Here is a 15,952-nt window from a genome sequence, read left to right as displayed (position 1 = left end):
AGCCCCCTATACTCATTCCCTTAAGGCTTCCCAGTCCACACATTAGGAACAAGATAGATTATACTGAGTACCCATTCATAGCATTTGACATGCAGGTCTATGGCATACACCAAAGTCACCATTTGTTAACAATAAAGGTGACAGGACAAATTTTTTTCTGAAAGATGCAGTAGGAGGGGAGTGAAGTCTGTATTTGACAGTAACGTGACTAGTCAGTTTCTCTTGTATGTCATGCTAAGAACTTGAGCCTATACAAGACCAAGTTTCAAGATTTGTATTTAGGGAAAATTGCATCTAAGTTCTACTCTCAGAGGAGACTGCTTTAAAGTCAGGAAATAGTTAAGTTCCCACAAAAGGAACTGACACCATATCCTACCTCTGTTTAATATCTACTCCCAGAAAGCAGACAATATGTAGTCCATATGTGCTCCTTTAAGAAAGATCTATAACAGCCCTGTCCCTGGAGTGCCATCATGCAGCCATACAGCAGAGATGAAGTAGAAAAACCACTGTCTCCATGCAGAGTGAGCAAACTTATGGAAAAAGACAGGTGGAGAAGCTTGTAAGCAGTACGAAAACCAGAAGAGGTTCTGTCTGGCTAATCTGTACAGCTCTTGCCAGAAAACTGGCTCAAGTTTCTTTTCCCCATACATCAATATACAGTTTTGCTATTAATAGATGGAAAACCTTAAAATGCAAGTTATCTTTGTATAGAAGCTAGACTGATCTGATAGGGCAAGAATGCACCATGGCTGGAGTCTTAACAGCCAAAGATAAGCATTTGACATTAAAGCTCCCCATGCTAACTCAGAGACAGAGGCCCTTGCTCATCACTGCGATTTAGCAATTTACCTCAAAATTACAAAGGATGGTGGTTTGTACAGATGGGCATACAAGCACCAGAATTTCAGCTACCAATTAACTGACTTCAGAGAATCCTGACAATTTCATTTGCCACAGGTCAGAAGTTAGCTTTTCAGAGCTAGAAGTCTTTACAAACAGTTACATTCTGAAGCCTTAAAGCTGCAGTTACCTTTATAAAAGAGCACCACTATTTTCTGGAAGGCTTTCATGAAGTGAATGTTGTCATAACAGTATTCCTGAATCTTCAGTAACAGTGTCAGTTCAGATTGACCTTGGGTAGTAAAGGCAGCAAGCAAAGGGCTGTATTGCTGTAAAGAACACAAGATTAGATATACATTTCCAGCCCTGCGTAAATTACTATTTCAGAGGGCATAGACATTGTAAAAATACCTCCAAACTGATTTAAGCTAGGTTCCCCCCTCGCCCTTAGAGAAAAGGGTCTTTAATACAAAAATGAAGAGATGAAAATTAAAAAAAGGTTACCTTAGTCAATGTCAAGGAGACCGAATTTTACAAGTAACATTACTTAATTTTAAGGATTCATTCCATCCTTGATACTGTCTAGGTTTAACTAACATTAATTCCCTGCAAACATGGATATTTGCTATTTTTGCCATTTACATAGTTTTGAATTTTCTGAAAAAAGTTGCAATTTACACAAGAAACTCGTTGGTTATATTCATAAACATTTATCTGATTAAGTAAGGTGCAATCCATCTACTGGCTTGACAGAATTCAATTTTTAATATAATTTCAACAGGTAATACTGATTTAAGCTGTTTGTCAATATAAAATCAGTAGTGGGTAAGTATGGGGGTCAGAATTACTTATGACAAATTCAAAAATTAAAGCTTTATTAAACCATTAAGGCACAAGTTACCACATCAAAATATATCTTAAATCAGACTAAGACCTTAAACTCTAAGTGTAGATTACTATTGATGGAAACATTTCAGTTTGAGGTGAAATGGACTGGATGACAGTCTAAAACTCTGGAGTCCAACAATCAAGTGCTGCATATTTAAGAATGGTGTCTGAAATCCACACTAGTGTTTTAATATTAACTAGTTACCTGTGGGAACCATCTTTTCCTCCATTATTAAGTAGCATCTCATTTGTATTACTAGAGCATCTGGAGACATCAAGCAAGTTTGAGTCCCCATTTTGCTAGGTGATGTACAGAGTTAGGCTTTGACTACTACAGAAAGCTGAACTACTTTAACTACACCAATAGGACAATCTCCCCCCTTCATGCAGAAGCAGTTCTACTTGGAAAAGGGTGCATTAGACTCACTTGTGTCCATCTCTAGGAATTTTATGGTATAATTAGGTCAGGGGAAAAATGGGTCAAGACCATTATTGTCTTTAGCAAGTTTAGTTATTCAGAGTTCTTGTATCAGAGCTACAAGAAATACCTTCAGGTGCTTGATGGCTTGTTCCGCTACCAGCTCCTCTTTTTTGTTCCATTCCACAGTGCTCATTACACTAGACCAGACTATGCCTATCACAGTCTGTTCTGAGATATTATTTTTCTTCATCTCCTCCTTGACATACAAGATTATCTGCAAAGTCAGTGAGTTAATGTTAGTGTGAAAGCTACTGATTATAAACCACAAAGGAAGCTGTTTAATCAGAATATTTAGATTTCACTTCCACAGTCCCTTTCAAATGTCTGAATTGCCTTAGAGAATAGCAGTTCAGTCATAGGTCAAGAAGCAGGGATAAGTATTATATTTTACAATGCAAATGCCAGGTACTGCACCATTAGTTTAGAAGATTAAATGCAAGTCACCAGTAAATGTACGAGACCAAGAATATCAGTTTTTTGAGTTGGTGGGAAGAGTGAGGACACTAACACCAAGACTTTCCACTTGAATTTAGCAGCTTAATGTTTAAGTAGTGACACCTAAAGAGTCATCTTCAGTTAACGAATACTCCTTCTGCCACCACTCCAAATTCAGAGTGCCCATGAGTTCTGTCCTCTAAAGAGCATAGGTGGGTAAGACATACAGATGCATTACAGGTTTAGTCCTCCAACAGCCGCCAAGTTTCTCACTCAGGTACTAGATACAGCCCAGTAAACAGTTCCGTAAATGGACTCCTTTCCCATCACTATTAAGGATCTCAGTTCTAAGGTTCCAGGAAGTGAAAATCCAAGTAATGGTGAGAGTTATTCTTTGTGGAATAAACTACTCAAAAGTTTGAGTTTTGTGAAGAAAGTCATTTTTGTATCTGGTTTAAATATATGTACACTTACATCCTTAAACGGATCTCCACGTGACATCTGCTCTTGAAGTTCTTTCTGCAGCTCTTTACGAGCTCCTATGGTTTGTTGGTTCCGAACATATTCGGAAAGTTCTTTTAGTCCTGCATCAGTGAAATACTTTGTAAAGTGTTCAAGGCTTTGTTTGTTGGCTGGAAAGAGTTCCTAAAAATATATATGCATATATAAAAAAATAAACTCCAACATTTACATTGACTCCCATGCACAAGAAGTTATTAGTGCCTGCATTTTATATTGGGACACATTTAAGTCCTAGGGTTGCCAAGTTTGCTTTAGAGACACAAAGTGGGTGAGGTAATATCTTTTAATTGGACCAACTTCTGCCGGTGAGAGACAAGCTTTCAACCTTACACAAAGCTCTTCAGGTGACCTGAAGAGCTCTGTGTTAGCTCCTCTCTCATCTACAAAAGTGTCCAGTAAAAGGTTACCTCATCCCCCTAGTCTCTAATATCCTGGGACCAACACAACTACAATACTGCATACCAGTTTTAGTAATTCAGATAGGCCAAGTGGACAGGTATCTGCAAGAGTAAGGACAGATAACAGCGTTCAGGTCATCTATTTGACTACTCACCATCAGTCTGTTGTCCATGTTGACTTTCCGAAGGCTAGCAGCCACTGCGTTAATATCTTTCTCATTGATCCATGATTTGAACAGCTTTACTGCAAAAGCTGCAGAAACACCTGCACAACAGGAGTTAGAAAGTTACTATTAATAGTTCAGTATGAAAGGAAGAGGAACTTGCTTGCAATGTTAATGGTTCTCCCCATCCTGTGGGGTCTTCAATTCCATAATTTATCAGCTACCTGAACTATGACAAACCTTCACACAGATGTGTAGGCCAGGGGTGGAAGAGAGGTAGAAGACTGCCAATTAAATTTTGCCTCAGAACTAGTTAGGCCAACAGATTGTGTCACTGGAGAAGACTCACTGTTATGCAGCAGAGAGTGTGGCTGCCACAGTTCACATCTATGTCAAATTTTAGCTTTGGTTTAATCTGTCACAGTAAGACCTCTTGGTCCCTGCTCCCAATACCCCTCACCATCCAAAGGAATTGTTTAGTACTAGCAGTTACCTTCTTTAACCAAGTTCTCATTGTAGAGGCTGTTGAGAATTGATGCATTAAGTGTCCCATTGGCCAAGAGGATACCTGTCAACATGGCCAGTTTGTTCCGCTCAGACTCTGAAAAACCTTTTAGGAACAGCAGCAGCTGCAATAGAAAGACGAATGGTAATCTTCCAGAATGAAGCCACAAAGCTTTTAAATATCAGCTGGTGTAGTCAGTGCCTCCCTGAACCAAAGGTTAAGATACAGAGGCTTGCTCCTGGCGAGCATGGTAGTTTATGATGGGCAGAAATAAAAGATCACATCATGAGTAGAATGTTACCCTGACAGAAATTTAATCCCACACTAAATTAGTCATGTATATAATCAAATGCCACATTAAGACACAAGGACATTTATTCTAGTAAATGAAGATTTAGTCACAGCACTCTTCCTTTTAGAGTATGGGGTCATCTTGAAGCTTAGCCACAGGGTTTTTTGCAGTTATCTGAAGCCTGTTAAATACCTTTTTGACTTCATCTTCAAAGCCTTTTTCCAGGTATTTGTAACGCCTGATTAGCTTGTTAAAAACCTAGAAGACAGAATTAGTACGTTACTTTTTGCCTTATTTAGAGTCCAAATGGAATGCGTTTCAAACCAGCTTTGTTGAACATTTGGTTAGATTAACAAGTTTGTGGCGTTTCTGTACCAATGATAGTTTGCCACCCTACAGAGTTTAACAGGTTTTTTTTATGCTGCATGTCTGAGGCCATTTTCTGAGAGGCTTCCAAAATTAGATAAAAGTTTAGATTTATGTGAACACCAAGACCAGTTTTTGGAGAGTTATTCCACAGCAATGCTAAACATGACAGCTACTTATCAACCATTGTACACAAGGTGAGATTCAGTCAAGTTCAACTGTACACGCTTAGGACTCACCTGAGCAAATGCTTGCATGGTTTCTAGATCTTCTTGTGCTGCAAATACACAGACATCTGTACGCATCAGGTCATCTGCCAGAGTACCACCTGGGGCTAGGACAAGTTTTTAGTGTTAATACTTTAACTATGAAATATCAGTTTTAATTTTTAATACTTTTTTTGATCAGCAAGAATTACACTTTTGCTTATGTATGCAAAGAATCAGTAAAATGTGACCCTTTGAACTGCTGTAAATTGTGTTGTACAATGCTGAATCTTATAGCTGTTCTTTACTGAAGATCAGTGGTGACTACACCACTGCACTAAATACAAGCCTCCAGATAATTTTACTTGGTCATCCGCTATTGTTGCATTGAAACTCAAGTCAGGATGTACCGAATAGACCAATAACTCTCAGATTTGATATTCTGCACAACAGAAGAGCTTAAGACACTATACGTACTTGGTATTATGAGAGCCATAATACATTGATTAGTTTGTCCAACACCCATGACCCAACAGATGAAAGTTTTCCTTCCAATTTGTTTAACCTAAATATAGTATCTAAAGTCACTTAGACATGTTTTGTTTTTTTTTATTAAATTGAGTGACCCAGCCCGGGAAGCAAAGCATAACTGTTGTAGAGTTACATGTACACACGAAGTTTTGAATGGCTCAGAAATTAAAGCATCACAGTTTAGTGTTGGAAGGTTCTTTTAAAGCCTAACCTCAATAAAGTCAGAGGAGAAAGTTTCTAACAGTGTGCTAAGCAAAAAAAAAAAAACTGACAACCATGGCTCCATTCCACAGCAAAATATCCACTTCTATGCACGAGTCATTTGTAACATTTAAGATTGGATTTTCAAAAGCATTAGCATTGGTTCTACTGCTTCTAGGTAGTCAATGGGAGTCTTCCCGCTGATTCCAGGGCAGGGAGTTAGGCCAACTGAGAGCAATTTTGAGACATCCCACTCTAGATCTTCACACCAAATATGTTAGAGGTCAATCAAAAGTACTCAAGGACAGGTCAAGTGGGGTAAAAAAAAGTCAGTTTTGATTTAGAACAGAGTCTTTGTAAGATGCAACATCAAGACTAGTCTGTTAATTCATTTGTTATACAGCAGGACTTCTGGTTAAAGGCAACACGAAGTCCTGTTGCTTTAAGACGACAGAGGCCTGATCTACAGTAGAAATTTTGGGCATGGCTACACTGGAAACTTCAAAGTGCTGTTGCAGGAGCGCTCCTGCAGCAGTGCTTTGAAGTGTTAGTATGGTAATCCCATACTCCCATAGTGCTCTCCCAGTGCTCCTGGTAATCCACCTCCACAAGGGGATTAGCTCCAAGCACCGAGAGTGCGGCTCCCAGTGCTTGGAGCCTGTTTACTCGAGCACTTTAAAGCGCTTTGACTTGCTGCGCTCAGGGGGGTGATTTTCCCCCACACCCGAGCCAGCAAGTTAGAGTGCTATAAAAAGCGTAGCCAAGCCCTCAGGTCATCGCAGCAGTGTGTTAGGAATGTGATGTGTGACATTTCTAGAATGAAAAAGCAAAGAGAAGACATCACTGGAGTACAGATATGGAAGGTGCAAATCAGGTATTAGATTATTGAATTCAAGAGTCAAGTCAGTTATAATACACACAACATCCAAGAACTTAATGGTACCACTCCATGTGGGAAGAGAGCTCTTATTCTTTGGCAGAACCAGCAGTGAGAATACAAGTTAAAGTTTTTCTAATGTTTGCAGACGCTACAAAGGAAACAGTGATTTTTTAATAAAGAATTAGTTAAAAGACACTTTAGAATACCTGTTTCATCATCCATATCTGAAGACTATGGATTGAGGTTTCCCAAAAGGTGGTAATCCGATAAGAGCAAGACTTCAGAAACATATCCTATTTGAATGGATACGATACTCTTATCTTCCCTCCCAAGACCTCTACACTCACTGTTAAAACTGCCATCCTCCCTACCAGATTGAAGGCCTGAGTGGAAGTTATTTCTGACATCTCCCTGCCCACTCAAATCCTGCTAATTCTTCCCGCTCAGAGTTTTCAAAACTCTTACATCTTTTCATGTCCATCACTAAGTTTCTCATTCAGGGCCTTCTCCTGTCTCAAATACTGCAACATCCTCCTCTCTGGATTCCATAGAACACACTACCCTCTTCCAACCTATACAAAATACAGGAGCAAGAATCCTCTTCCTTGCCCTTCATTTTGATTATCTTACTCCATTTGGTTCCCCATCTATCACCACAACAAACTCAGGCATCATGCATTGTAATTCAAGTCCTATATAATTTTTCCCTCCTAACTTATCCAAACTCGTATCTCCTTCTGTCCTCTTCCCAGTTTTAAGAGTGGGAACCTTGACAAATGCCCATCTATCAGCTTATCACAACTAGCTTTTCCTTCCATATTGCCCTCTATACATGGTCTGGGGGCTTTGTAAATTAGCTCAAAGGCCTATTCTTCATATTAAAGTCTCTTGAAGATTCATTTCCACAAACATCAAATCCACCTGACAAGTAGTAAACATCTGTGTCTATCCATAGGTTATGGGCTGCTTGAGGCAAGGACAGTTCATTCTTATCTGGAGAGTGCTTAGCACATGGTGGATACTACTGTAAGTAGTAAAAAGAAAAGGAGTACTTGTGGCACCTTGGAGAATAAATTTGTTAGTCTAAGGTGCCACAAGTACTCCTCTTCTTTTTGTGACTACAGACTAACACGGCTGCTACTCTGAAACCATACTATAAATAGTTCTTTCTACAGTGAAGTAGCTTGTTGGATAAGTCAGGACCCTATGGTTCTATTGACTCAGTCACTAATATACTATGTGACATTACGAAATCCACTCAGGCTATTTGCTTTAATTCCCTGATATGCAACTTTACAAGCCTCTCACTAGTATTCTGTGGTTTAGTATTAGTACATTGCTTTAGGCTCTTCACAAGTGTTCTAAAGAGATGCAAGTAAATTATTTTAAATTCCATTGTTAGTGACCATTTAAAGTTAATCCTTTGAAAGCTTTATCACAGTAAGTTCTACTTTTTGTAAAAAGTTTACTCACTGTTGAAGATGCACCTTTTTTAAAGTTATAATATAGAAGACAAGCTTGCCAAATTATGCACAAAATTTAGAATGGAAGAACATTTAAGCTTTGAAGAGTTCAAGGTCAATCATTTAAGGCAGTGTCCCCTCACAGTAGGCAACATCCCCAACACAAAGAAATTAAAGATTGGACAAACAGCAGATAGACTTCTTCTCAAATCCTGCAGTAAATATTTCCCAAACCCACTGCCATATGTCACTTCTACAATAGAAAGAACAGGGGACACAGATGCAGCATATCAGAAGTCTTAAGTCATGTCACTTAAAATGAGAAGTGCAGTTTACTGTTGAGGGAATAGCTGCTGCAGTATCCATAATTAAATTATGATGATTTATCAGATGAAACTTGATATTACATTACGAAGAAGTGTTGCTGCTCGTCTGCCAGTACTGGATGCTGAGATCCTGTTTGGAAGCCTATCAGAACAGTGACAGCTTAAAGCTGAAGCAAGAGCCCCAAGCTTTGGTGCTGTGGCAAGTAGTAAGCAATAAAGGTCAAGAGAGGAAGCAACAATGGAAAAAAATAATTGAAAATAGAAAGCCATCAGTTATGAGAGCTGTGGCATTGCACTCCATAAGTTTTATGGGAATACGTTTATAAGTATGAATATGTTTTATGCAAAACGTCTCTTGTAAGGAAGGGTTCATTACAAAGCTTATAATCTATTGAGTACGTTTACCCTACTTGTATGAATGTATCATTCTTGTATCTGAAGCTAGAAATATGAAGTATTACTCTGAAGGCCTATTGTAACTATGCAAAGTGTGGGCCATTAATGGTTTAGAATCTTGATGGCTCCCATGAACCAGGGCAATTGGTTGTAAATGGCTGTTTATTTGTAAGCCTTCCTGTGTTCATGTAAGTCAGGCCAGAAAGAAAGGCAGGCTTGCGGTCTCACAGGACATGTGACCATGTCACCTGGTACTGGAATCCATCTTAAACCCATTTAGAAGGAGGGGTGGGGACCCAGAAAGACAAGATTCACGCCTTGTGCCAAAGCCATAAAAAGCAGGTGGAACAGAACAAAGGGGACTGCAGTCATGAGAAATCCCTAGTTACCACCTGAGCTGGAACAAGAACTATACTGGGGAAAGGATTGGGTCCAGATTAAGGACTCTAGTTCGTGAAAGACACTTATTGGAACATATTGAGGGTGAGATTTACCTGTATTCAATTTCTTAAATGTATTTAGCCTAGACTTGCGTGTTTTGTTTTATTTTGCTTGGTAAATTACTTTGTTCTGTCTGCTATTACTTGAAACCACTTAAATCCTACTTTTTATACTTCATAAAAATCACTTGTTTTATTAGTAAACCCAGAGTAAGAGAAGTTACCCTTTGGGGAGCAAATAGCTGTGCATATCTTGCTATCAGTGTTAGAGGGCAGACAATTTGAGTTTACCATGTATAAGCTCTATACAGAGAGAAATGGATTTGGGGTTTAGATCCCATTGAGAACTGGGTGTCTGGGTACTGGAGATAGGGGACTTGTGGAGCAGTTTTTAGTTAAAGTCTGCAGCTTTGGGGGCGTGGACCAGACCTGGGTCTGTGTTGCAGCAGGCTAGTGTGTCTGGCTGAACAAGGCAGGGTTCTGAAGTCCCAAGCTGGCAGTGGTAACTTCAGCTCATCAGGTGACAGTCCCAAGGAGGTCTCTGACCAAACCCATCACAAGAGTTCTTCTATCCTTGAGCAGGTAACCATCATAAGACAAGGCACTATAATACAAGTAGTGATTCTCACTGTGTTCAAGGATATAAGATTTAAAAAGTGAGCCATTTCTGCTGCAGTGCAAGCAGCCACCCCAATCCAATGTAGCAGAGATTATGCTGTAACAGAGCATTAATTTATGTACCACAAAGGTTTGAGGCAATCCAAATAAATAGCATCCATTTTTAAACTTGGGTGACAAAGTAGATCAATAACCTACATTTAAACATATGTGCAAGTGTCATTTGAGTCCAAATGAGAGAACGATGTGTTCTATCAAAGCAGTCATATTTAAAAGTTTAGCTAGGTACTTACCCAGCATTCCACCAGCCACCAGAATGTCAAAGAGTGTCTCTGCATAGCGGCGATAGTCAAGTTTTGCTCCAGAAGCATCAAGAAACTTTGCTACTGCTTCCAAGTCACTGCCAGTTTCAGTTAGACCTTGAATAATACAGTCCTGAAACTGAGTAGGGTCAAACCTCTCTTTTTCATCTGCAATAAAAGAGAAAGCATTGGTATTTGATAAACCTACTAGTTACAGGAGCTTGATCTCACTTTAACTTATAGAAAGTGACAGTATCTTTATCAGCATCTTCCAACTTCAGGAATTCATTCAGTAAGGAAACCGGCAACAGTTTCAAAAGTATTTGAGTTTACCAGGGAAGCCAGAAATAGCCAGCGCTAACTGTGAATTTGCCATTAGTTTAATACAAATACATACAAGTTTAGCATTAGCCATTTGACCCAAGTGTGTCAGTTATCAACTGCAATAGCTGCAGTAATAGCCACCATTGATAATCTTTTTGATCACTTCAATGAGAATATACAACTTATGTTTAGCCTTGAACTAGTTGTTCACTTAGAAGGTACAAGATTTTGACTCCAAATGTTTTCTCCACTTAAGCCAAGAAGCACCAAATACTTAAAACTACACATATTGCATTCTAATCCCTGCCTGTTTTCCCACAGTCATTTCTTCCTGCTAAGTTTTGCCCATTTTACTGTCTCTGCATCGAGAGTGAGCCAGATTATGCTAGGGCTGAAGATTTCTTAAAAATATATCAAAAAAAATAGAGTGATGGAGCAGTCACACTAAATTTAGTAAAAAAGAAAACCTGTCACTAAATTTAGTAAAAGTCTCAGATTACCAAGACTATGGCTACACTTGAGACCTTGCAGTGGCACAGCTGTACTGATGCAACTGTGTCGCTATAAGAACTGGAGAGAGCTCTCCCAGTGACATAATTAAACTACCCAATGAGCAGCAATAGCTATGTAGCCAGGACAAGCTTTCCTGCTGACACAGTGCTGTGCACATCACCACTTATGCTGGCAAAACTTGTTTGTGGGGAGGGGTGTTTTCACACCGCCAAATGACGCTAGTTTTGTAGATATAAGTGGTAACATAGACATGGCCTTACCCTGACAGCTCAGATTTGTGTCATTATTATATTAAAGTGCCACTGCAATCTCCTCACCCCAAGGCATTCAGGGACCCAGGCCCCTCCTTGGCTAGCTTGAACTAAGACCCAGAAGCCACCACCTCCCAGGCCATGCCAGAGATAGAGTAGGTGGTACCTACTGTGGCCAGGTACCTCCAATATGGGCAGCAGGTCATGGGGTAGGGTGCTTGCAACCCCACCCAAAGGGGGAGCCCCTGCCTGAGTTCCTGCTGCGAAGGGAGGTCTCAGCACTTCTCCAAGCAACCAGGAAAAGCTAGGCTGCAGTCCCCCTCCTTGCTAGTGATGCTAGAACTTCAAATCCAGACATTCAAGCAGAGTCTGGGCATTTCTCATTTAAATTAGAAGTGCAAAGTCACCAATGAGGCTAACCAATATTTACCATTAAATTACTTAAACCAACATTAATGCTTTCTGAACTAGTCACTAACTAGTTAGGCCTACCAGTCTCTTGTAATAGAAGCATCAAAGTGTTTGCTTTTCAGCATTTTACCTGTTATCAAGTTTCAGCTAAACCAGTTGCCATGTATTGAAAACTATTTGCCCAGTGCTCAGATGAAAGGACTGAAGTCTAGTTCTTAACCAGAAGAGATTCTGAATGCAACTGTCCTGCTCTGAGGTTTGCTTCAAAGCCAGGGAAGAGTGTGAAAACAATGAATTGTGTCAGAACTTTGTGAGCAGACAGATTTAGGACAAAAACCTGAGTCTTAAATAGGAAATGCTAAAAAAAAAAACCCATACAGATTCAGAATCACATTCCATTAGCCATGTTTCAGCCTCTCTTCTGGACAGAACCTGTAAATTTTGTATTTGGGATCAGTCATGCTTGCTATGGCCTGTCTTCACTACCAGACTAGATTGCTCTTAACATAACACCTCTTTTTTTGGTAGTGAAGAAAAAGCCTAAGCAACAGAAAGGGAAGTTTCTACAGCTTCTCTCAATCATTCTTTCAGGGCTGTCCTTGAAGGAGCTGTCATTTGTCAACTAGGTAGGAGATTCCTACTGAGACAGTGGTGGAAACCTTAAATCGATCAAGTCCTCCCAAATGCTTCCTTCCATTGTTTTGCCAGCTGTTAGGTCATTTCACACCTGACTGACATAGCTATGCCAACTTAAGTATGTGTTTAGAAGATGAAACTATGATAACTGGACAGTGCTTCCATCAAGGTAGCAAACTTTGGGGAGGTGGTTTTCCTCACACCCATGAAAAACCTGAATCTATGCCATGGGATTGTGCCAGCACCAACATAGCTATGCAATTATAGTCTCCATAGTAAAGAATCCTGAGAAATGGGGGCAATCTTTTTTGAACAGCCATCTTTATAAGACTAACAGAGGTAGTAGAGTCACTGAAAGATGGGAATACAGAGACTGAAGCAATATTTTGAAGACAATTAAATTTGAAATGTTCCATATGCAAAACCAAACTAAATCCTACTCTTCCACTTCAAGATCAGATGAGCCATTGGATGAAACACTGAACCAGAGAAACAGATTTTCTGTACTTTGAGATAAGCATGAATCCTATCTATCTTCAGTGTGTTTTACTCTGATGAACCTCTTCCTTATTATTGCGGACTATTTAATTCCTTTTCCTTCTACTTGAGACAAATCAGGTAAATTCATACACCAATCAAAGCTAATCATATGCTTTGATAGTCACTGCAGTTAGAATGAGAAATTAGAGAACTGAAAAATGTGAGCTAGCTAGCCTTCTAGAGAAAGTTAGAATCCTCCCACCTTCAAGAAATGTCTAGAAGACAGCAAACTAAGACCCCCAATTTATAATAGCATCCATTTCCCTCTTAGAGAATGGCAGTTTTCTTCTAGCTACATCACTCTCCAATTACTAATGACTCCACCATTCCACTCTAGCCTTTTACCTATATCTCCACTTTTATTGTTTCCTCAACAGCGAGAATACTTGTTCTCATTAACTAATCTAGGAAGAGAAAGAGGAAGTAAAGTTGCCTTCACAGATTGAAATTAGACCCTAGAAGAGCCCACCAGCTTCCACCCACGCCCCTTGAAGAAGCCAGAGTTTTCCCATAAATCTGATGACAGCCTCATTTAGGCTCTTTATTACTGACAAGCTTTCACACTGGTTGAAGGCGTTCTAGATTAGTTATTGGTTTCAGAGTAGCAGCCGTGTTAGTCTGTATTCGCAAAAAGAAAAGGAGTACTTGTGGCACCTTAGAGACTAACAAATTTATTAGAGCATAAGCTTTCGTGAGCTACAGCTCACTTCATCGGATGCATCGAATGTAGCTGTAGCTCACGAAAGCTTATGCTCTAATAGATTTGTTAGTCTCTAAGGTGCCACAAGTACTCCTTTTCTTTTTTAGATTAGTTATTGTTTGGAAAGGAACATAATCAGAATTTAAGATGTTTTTATGGTGCAAGGCACATTTAAAATGAATTAGCCTACACTGAAAGTATAATTATGGTAAAAAAAATGTACTTCATGTTTAAGTTCATAGATCTTTATTTACAGATACCTACCTAAACAAGTTCTTGAAAGACTAGACCAGTGGTTCCCACACTTTTGAGGGTCACGTCCCCTACACACTCCACCCACCCCCACCGGGAGCAGGGCCACTGCTGCGGGGGACAGGGGAGAAAAGAGGAGACGAAGAGATGGAAAGTGGACAGGGGACCGAGGACACAGGAGGTGGGTCTGGGGCCACAGCCAGTGGCCGAGGCAAGAGCAGAGCTGCATGCAGGGTGCAGTGGAGGCCAGCAGCCAGGCGCGACTCCACTCCCAGCCTCCCCCCTGAGCTGGGGACTGGCATGGGGCCGAAAGCGGAGTTGCACCGAGGCTGGAGCTGGGTACAGGAGCCAGGGATGCAGGACCAGAGCAGAGCTGGGGCTGGGTGGCACTCCTTCCCCGCCCCCTATAGGGGCTGGCCCCAGATGTTCCTCCACACCCCCTTGGGGTGCACCCCAGTTTGGGGACCTCTGGGCTAGACACAATGTACTAATAAGCTTGTGTGTATTCATTCTCTTGCACAGTACATGCTGATAGGACTTCTGTACAGTCGACCATGAGCTACACACAAAAATGGTTAATATTTACCTCTTTTTCTAGTTTTAAAACGCTGGCCTGATAGCGTTGGCTTCTGCTGCTTTTGATTATTCATAAAAGACACCCTGTGGAAAAAAGAAAAGTTCTTCAAGAGATCCTTAGGAGGCAAATCCTTCCTACACAATGCTTTAATTCCAAGCACGCGTATCAGCTACTGTACACATCCGCTTGTGAAAGGAGTCCACACTTTAAAAAGAAAATTATTGAGAAGGGCTGAAGGCTTACAGTGCATTCCTCCCCTACTTTACTACAACCACACTTGTCAGGGATACGAGATGCAAATCCTGCACTGCTAGCTCTTGGGCCTGCCTGTTGGCCAAGAACATCTACAGTACTGAAGTAACTCTGAGACAGAGCACAGTACATTTTCACTAAAGCCATGCAACATTTCCTAGCTGTTATGGCGAAGACAGGTTAATCCAATTAAAGGACATAAAAGGATAACCTCAGAGTGAATGTGAACTTTCTTGGCGTCTGAGGTGACCTTGGGCAAATCACTCTGTACCTCAGTTTCCCTATTCGTAAAATAGGGATAATCTCGAGCTCCGTTGTAAAGCCCAGTGACAGGCAAGGAAAGGCGCGATACAGAGCTGAGGCGTTATTAACGACCCCTGGAGCTCAGATCCGGCAGCGCCGCGCGGGCCGGGCCGGGCCGACACGAGACGATCCCGCACCGCGGGCTCCCAGCCCGGCGGATCCAGACCCCCTTCTTCACCCATGGACGGGCGGGACAACACGCATCAGGCCACGAGGCGCGCGGAGCGGGAGTAAACGCCTCGCTCCCCGCCCCGGCTCCCACCATCCCGCGGCCGCTCCCTCCACGCCGCGCCGCCCGAGCGGGGAGCTCCCAGCCCCCACCCGCCTCCCTCTCGGCCGCGGCTGCTCAGCGCCCACCGGGCCTCCCTGGGCGGAGGCGGCCGCTGCAGGCGCTCTGGAGCCGGCAGAACTAGGAGGCGGGTCTCCTCCCGCCGGGCCGCGCTCGCCGCCGCTGCCTCCCCGCCACAGGCCGGGGCTTTGTTACCCGGCAGGGCCAGGCCGCCGCGCGGGGGGGGGGGGAACAGCCCGGCAGGCCCCGGCCTACCGCCGCCATGGCCCATCCCGTCCTAGTGCCCGGGGAGCCCCGCTGCGGCCCGGCCCCGCCCCGCCCAGTGCCCGGCCCGCGCCTCACCGACTTTAAGGCAAAGAGAAAACGTCCAGGAACCCCTCGCGGCAAGCGGCACAAGCGGCGGCGGCGGCGGCTAAATCCTGCTGCGAGCGGAACCAACGCGGAGAAGGGGAGGGAGGAAAGGGAGGGGCCCGCCTCGCCCTGAAAGACTCGCCGGGAGAGACCATCCCACCCCGGAGGGGAGAACGAACCTACCGAACTCATTTCCTGACACCGCCCACCCCCCAGCACGTAGCCTCTCCCCCATGTACACTTACAGTGAGGGGCGCCGCGGAGTCCCAGCCACACACAGCCCTGAGGTGACAAGC

The 15,952-nt window shown here is 42.2% G+C and overlaps 1 protein-coding gene and 1 long non-coding RNA gene across 5 annotated transcripts in view; one reads left to right on the top strand and one right to left on the bottom strand.

Annotated features, from left to right (window-relative positions):
• LOC122458177 overlaps positions 1-13,559 on the top strand; it is a 26,117-nt gene extending 12,558 nt beyond the window's left edge. The window contains exon 2 of the long non-coding RNA XR_006278081.1: positions 13,515-13,559. This is a non-coding gene — a long non-coding RNA (uncharacterized LOC122458177). The remainder of the gene's footprint in view (positions 1-13,514) is intronic.
• Positions 1-15,952, bottom strand: part of BZW1 (basic leucine zipper and W2 domains 1) — an 18,602-nt gene extending 2,650 nt beyond the window's left edge. The window contains exons 1-10 of one of the 4 annotated variants that reach the window (XM_038421571.2): positions 15,902-15,952; positions 14,471-14,544; positions 10,249-10,425; positions 5,134-5,228; positions 4,721-4,786; positions 4,225-4,360; positions 3,723-3,832; positions 3,122-3,292; positions 2,280-2,426; positions 1,034-1,172 (exon numbers count right to left, since the gene is read on the bottom strand). In XM_038421571.2, the coding sequence (XP_038277499.1) occupies positions 1,034-1,172; positions 2,280-2,426; positions 3,122-3,292; positions 3,723-3,832; positions 4,225-4,360; positions 4,721-4,786; positions 5,134-5,228; positions 10,249-10,425; positions 14,471-14,534 (1,105 nt within the window). In that variant the 5' untranslated portion in view covers positions 14,535-14,544; positions 15,902-15,952. Of the gene's footprint in view, positions 1-1,033; positions 1,173-2,279; positions 2,427-3,121; positions 3,293-3,722; positions 3,833-4,224; positions 4,361-4,720; positions 4,787-5,133; positions 5,229-10,248; positions 10,426-14,470; positions 14,545-15,647; positions 15,780-15,901 lie in introns of those variants that run through there. The other 3 variants (XM_038421569.2, XM_038421570.2, XM_038421573.2) reach the window with 3 other exon arrangements.

Source organism: Dermochelys coriacea, chromosome 11 (assembly GCF_009764565.3).
Source record: "Dermochelys coriacea isolate rDerCor1 chromosome 11, rDerCor1.pri.v4, whole genome shotgun sequence".
In the NCBI taxonomy this organism is placed as follows: domain Eukaryota; kingdom Metazoa; phylum Chordata; order Testudines; family Dermochelyidae; genus Dermochelys; species Dermochelys coriacea.
The sequence above is the reverse complement of the archived record's forward strand: the minus strand, read 5'-3'. Positions and strand labels throughout refer to the sequence as shown.